Source organism: Muntiacus reevesi, chromosome 9 (assembly GCF_963930625.1).
Source record: "Muntiacus reevesi chromosome 9, mMunRee1.1, whole genome shotgun sequence".
Taxonomy (NCBI): domain Eukaryota; kingdom Metazoa; phylum Chordata; class Mammalia; order Artiodactyla; family Cervidae; genus Muntiacus; species Muntiacus reevesi.
Window position 1 is genome coordinate 43,102,482 of NC_089257.1, and position 5,065 is coordinate 43,107,546.

The following is a 5,065-nucleotide window of genomic DNA, read 5'->3' on the forward strand; positions in this document are numbered from 1 at the left end:
TGTATTATTAAAAATGTCCTAAATCCATCTAATAACCCCCTAAGCAAAAAAGTTCAATTTTATATTTTCAGTTTTAATCTCTTTTCTTCAGAGTTTTTGTTCCATTTCACATATTTTTCTCTCATAACTACAAATTTCAAATTCTAAATCATTTTTGCTATTTTCTATAACTCAGCACTCTGCTATCCCCTCCTTCTTCCAGATTGTATCCTGCGCCATTTCATATTCCAAAAACAATCAGGTCATTAAGGAATATTTTAATACATAAAAATCTTTCTTTCATATAAATCATGACATATTCATAAAACACAAAATCTGCTCTTACTTTAAATAACATTTACCTTTTAAAAAATTCTTACACATTAATATACATTAAAAATTTCTCCTAACTTTTCCATTGCACAGTGGAACATTATAATGTACCCTTTATGGAAAATAAAATGATGATCTTTTCTCTGATCTGCTTGGTCTTCACTCCATAAACAATGGGGTTGAGAGCAGGTGGGATAACAATGTAGAGGTTGGCAAATATGATGTGGAAAGTGCGGGAGACATTGTGTCCAAAGCGGTGGGCAAGGATGGAGAAAAAGGCAGGTGTATAAAACATGAGGATGACACAGACATGGGAACCACAGGTGCCCAGGGCCTTCTGGCGGGCTTCTTGGGAGGGGAGGCGGAAGACAGCACAGAGGATAAGTGTGTAAGAAACAGCAATGAGGATCACATCTGAGATGACTGTCATGATGGGAACACAAAAGCCATACCAGATGTTGATGGAGATGTCCGCACAGGCGAGCCGGGCAACACCTATGTGCTCACAGTATGTGTGTGGTATGATGCGTGTCCTACAGAAAGGCAGTCGTGTGAGCAAGAATACATCAGGCAAGATGATGCATAAACTACGAAAGGAGATTCCCACCACAATCTTGATGATGGTCTTGGGGGTCAAGGTAGTGTTGTATCTCAAGGGAGAACAGATGGCCACATAGCGGTCAAATGCCATGGCCATCAGGATGGCTGAATCCAGGACAAAGCTGTAGTGGAGGAAGAACATTTGTGTGAGGCACCCTGGGAATGTGATCTCTCGAGCCCCAAGCCAAAAGATACTGAGTGTTTTAGGAGCACCAGCTGTGGACAAGGTGAGGTCAGTCATGGCCAGCATGAAGAGAAAGAAGAACATGGGTTCGTGAAGGCTGCGCTCCACCAAGATTAGGTAGAGAAGGATGCAGTTTCCCACAATGGCTACCATATAGATGATACAGAAGGGAATCCCAATCCACACATGGGCGTGCTCCAGGCCTGGGATCCCCACCAGAATGAAGGGTCCTGGGTTGTCACTGCTCAGGTTGAAAAGGACCATAGCAGACCAGGATGACACAAGTCCCAGTTCCTGAGGACAGAGGGTGATAAATGTTAGGCTCCCTTGAGTCACTCTCACTTCCAACAGCTCATTATATATCCCCAAAAAGAAAGTGGCTGTCTAATTATAATTCAAAGTGAGACACTTTTGTATGAAGAAAGATTGTTATGAAGATAGCGGGTACCAGCAGGAGCCAGGTTGTCTCATATATGTTGGAAAGTACAGTCATTCCCTTAGAGTTTATCTTATTCACTCTGGTTGCCTCTGATGCTTTACACAGCTTTTCCAAGCAGTGTTCCATACTGACACGAATCACTTTTTATCCACCGTATACTGTTGTTACAAACTACCAATTTCCAGGGCATATTTTTTCGGTGGGTTGGTGGATTACAGTACACATGATAATTATGGACATCGGTAGTTAATTTTGGCTTCCTCTGTCACTGTTGAATATCAGTCTCGGCCCCCAGCAGTTATTCACTCTTTTTCAATTTCATGATGACTGTTGTTCTTCTATTTGTGAGGTCCATACACTTTTTTGCCATTCAAAAACCTAATTCAGTTTAGCCAATACTGCCTGAGTCCCACACTATGCTGGTAAACAGATATAACTTAAATTTAAATTTTGCTCCTCCAAAAATACTTTTTTCCAGCACTCTGTAAACTATACAGTGGCATAATATTCTAATGCTTAGGACTTAATAACAATTTTGGTCAAGATTTCTGTCCAAAAGTACAATTATTTCTTTGCAAATACATATTCTATTGGATAGACACATAGGCTCCAGGACATTTACTCTTAGATACACACACACTTATTAGTTCATAAAATCTCATGCCTCCCTTGATCTATACTTGCATTCTTTCATACATTTTTCCATCATATTTTTACCCACACACAATCTTACACAATAGGGGCATTGGTGGTTCATTGGTAGAATTCTTGCCTCCCACGCAGAAGACCCCGGTTTGAATTCCAGCCAATGCATTATGGTTGTGTTTGATTTGGGTTTCATTGGTGGTTCAGACAGTAAAGAATTCAACAGCAGTGTGGGAGACCTGGGTTCAAGTCCGGGTTGGGAAGATCCCCTGGAGAAGGGCATGGCAACCCACACCAGTATTCTTGCCTGGAGAATCCCCATGGACAGAAGAGCTTGGCGGGCTACAGTCCATGGGGTCACAAAGAGTCAGACAGGACTGAGAGACTGAGCACAATCTTACACAAACCCCCTTTTTGCTCTCACACATGAAGGTGCACGTCATACACACATACACTAAAAAAAACACAAGTATTTCATGACAGAATTGTCTCGTCACTTTCTTTGTAATTTCCCAAAATATTTACTCTTGAGTTAATTTTTTAAAGACTAAGTCCTCGAAAATTTGCCATTTGTAGCAACTTGGAGGGTGTTAAGCTAGATGAAGTAATTCAGATAGAGACAAATACTGTAGGATATAAGTTATATGTGGAATACTAAAAAAAAGAAAGAAAGAAAAAACCAACAAACTACTGAATATAACAAAAAAGAAGCTAGCTCACAGATATAGAGATTTCACTAGTGATTACCAGGGGGGAGAAGGGGTAAGGGGCAATACAGTGGTCGGGGAGTAGGAGGTACAAATTATTGTGTGTAAGAGACTAAGGATATATTGTACTACAGGGGGAATACAGCCAATATTTTGTAATGACTGTAAATGAAGTGTAACCTTTGAAAGTTGTATTAAAAAATGATTCACTTCCCAGGTGGGAATAAGATGAAGAGAGGGGTGGTAGCAGTAGACTCTCAAAACAAGAATGTCCATATACTTAAGCCCACTTGTCAAGTTAGGGCTATGGGTTCTTGCCACACATCTAACAGAAATGACCAAAACAACACTTACCTTGGCCATCCTTAATCCAGCGGTTTATCTTTCTAATCATTTGAAACATGTATCCAAGTACAGGAGACCATAAATTCGGCTTAAAAATCTGAGTTGTTCAGGAAAAATGTTGTAACACTCAGTCCATGGCTCCTAGAAAATGGAGCCCTGTGTTTTTCATTCACTCTCTCTTTTGCTGAAAATCATATTTACAACCAAACCTCTTCAAATAACCAGCACTCACCTAGTTTGGTTACTGGGCCAAATGCAGAGCAGAAAGATTATGGTGATAGACACACAAAAAATCTGCAAGAGGACCAGACATATAAACCCAAGATAAAAGAGGAGATGGAATAAAAAGACTGATAGGTTGATTCCCTGATCTTGTCCCCCCACCCCCACCCCCGGCCATTATTCAATGCCAAGAAGAGGTAAATAATTAGGGCCTGAGGGACTCTAACACCCTCTCTTTTAATCCTCAAGAGAAGATTATAAAGAAGATTACACTAACCCTGATGGGGCGTGTGAGCTAACACAGGGTATATATAATTTTTTTCTGGGTATTTAATTATCTATTTATTTTTACATCATAATTAGGCATTAACAAAGGCATAGTACTACAGAGCTAGAATTATGTAATATGCCTATCTAATTATAAACCTTACATATAATTATTAATTTTTATTTTCTGATGAGTTATCATGAAATATGCTTTGTCCTACTAGCACATTTTTTTTTAATTTATTTTTTTTTATTGAAGGATACTTGCTTTACAGAATGTCTTGTTCTCTGTCAAACCACAACATGAATCAGTCACAGGTATACGTTTAGCCCCTCCCTTTGGAACCTCCCTCCCATTTCCCTCCCCATCCCACCCCTCTAGAGAGCCACTGTTTGAGCTTCCTGAGCCATACAGCAAATTCCCATTGGCTATCTATTTTACATATGGTCGTGTAAGCTTCTGTGTTACTCTTTACACACATCTCACCCTCTCCTCCTCTCTCTCCAGAGAGAGAGAGACCATAAGCCTATTCTCTATGTCTGTATCTCCACTGTTGCCCTGTAAATAAATTCTTCAGTACCATTTTTCTAGATTGTGTATATATGTTAGAATACAGTATTTATCTTTCTCTTTCTGACTCATTTCACTCTGTATAATAGGTTCTAGTTTCATCTACCTCATCAGAACTGACTCAAATGTGTTCCTTTTTAAGGCTGAGTAATATTCCACTGCGTATATAAAATGCTGCACTCAATATACCAGCAAATTTGGAAAACTCAGCAGTGGCCACAGGACTGGAAAATGTCAGTTTTCATTCCAATCCCAAAGAAAGGCAATGCCAAAGAATGCTCAAACTACCACACAGTTGCACTCATCTCACAGGCTAATAAAGTAATGCTCAAAATTCTCCCAGCCAGGCTTCAACAGTACATGAACCATGAACTTCCAGATGTTCAAGCTGGATTTAGAACAGGCAGAGGAACCAGAGATCAAATTGCCAACATTCATTGGATCATCAAAAAGAGCAAGAAAGTTCCAGAAGAACATCTATTTCTGCTTTATTGACTATGCCAAAGCCTTTGACTGTGTGGATCACAACAAACTGTGGAAAAATCTGAAAGAGATGGGAGTACCAGACCACCTGACAACCTCTTGAGAAATCTGCATGCAGGTCAGGAAGCAATAGTTAGAACTGGACATGGAACAACAGATTGATTCCAAATGGGAAAAGGAGTACATCAAGGCTGTACATGGAGAAGGCAATGGCAACCCACTCCAGTACTCCTACCTGGAAAATCCTATGGACAGAGAAGTCTGGTAGGCTGCAGTCCATGGGGTCACAA

The 5,065-nt window shown here is 40.1% G+C and overlaps 1 protein-coding gene across 1 annotated transcript; it reads right to left on the bottom strand.

Moving 5' to 3' along the window:
- Positions 1–412: 412 nt before the first annotated feature.
- LOC136175865 (olfactory receptor 52H1) lies at positions 413–1,360 on the bottom strand. The gene has a single exon (XM_065946059.1). The coding sequence runs from the start codon at positions 1,358–1,360 to the stop codon at positions 413–415; it is 948 nt and encodes a 315-aa protein (XP_065802131.1).
- Positions 1,361–5,065: the final 3,705 nt, after the last annotated feature.

Coding starts and splice junctions, on each gene's coding strand:
- LOC136175865 (XM_065946059.1), bottom strand. CDS start 1,360: ATGGTCCTTTTCAACCTGAGCAGTGACAACCCAGGACCCTTCATTCTG.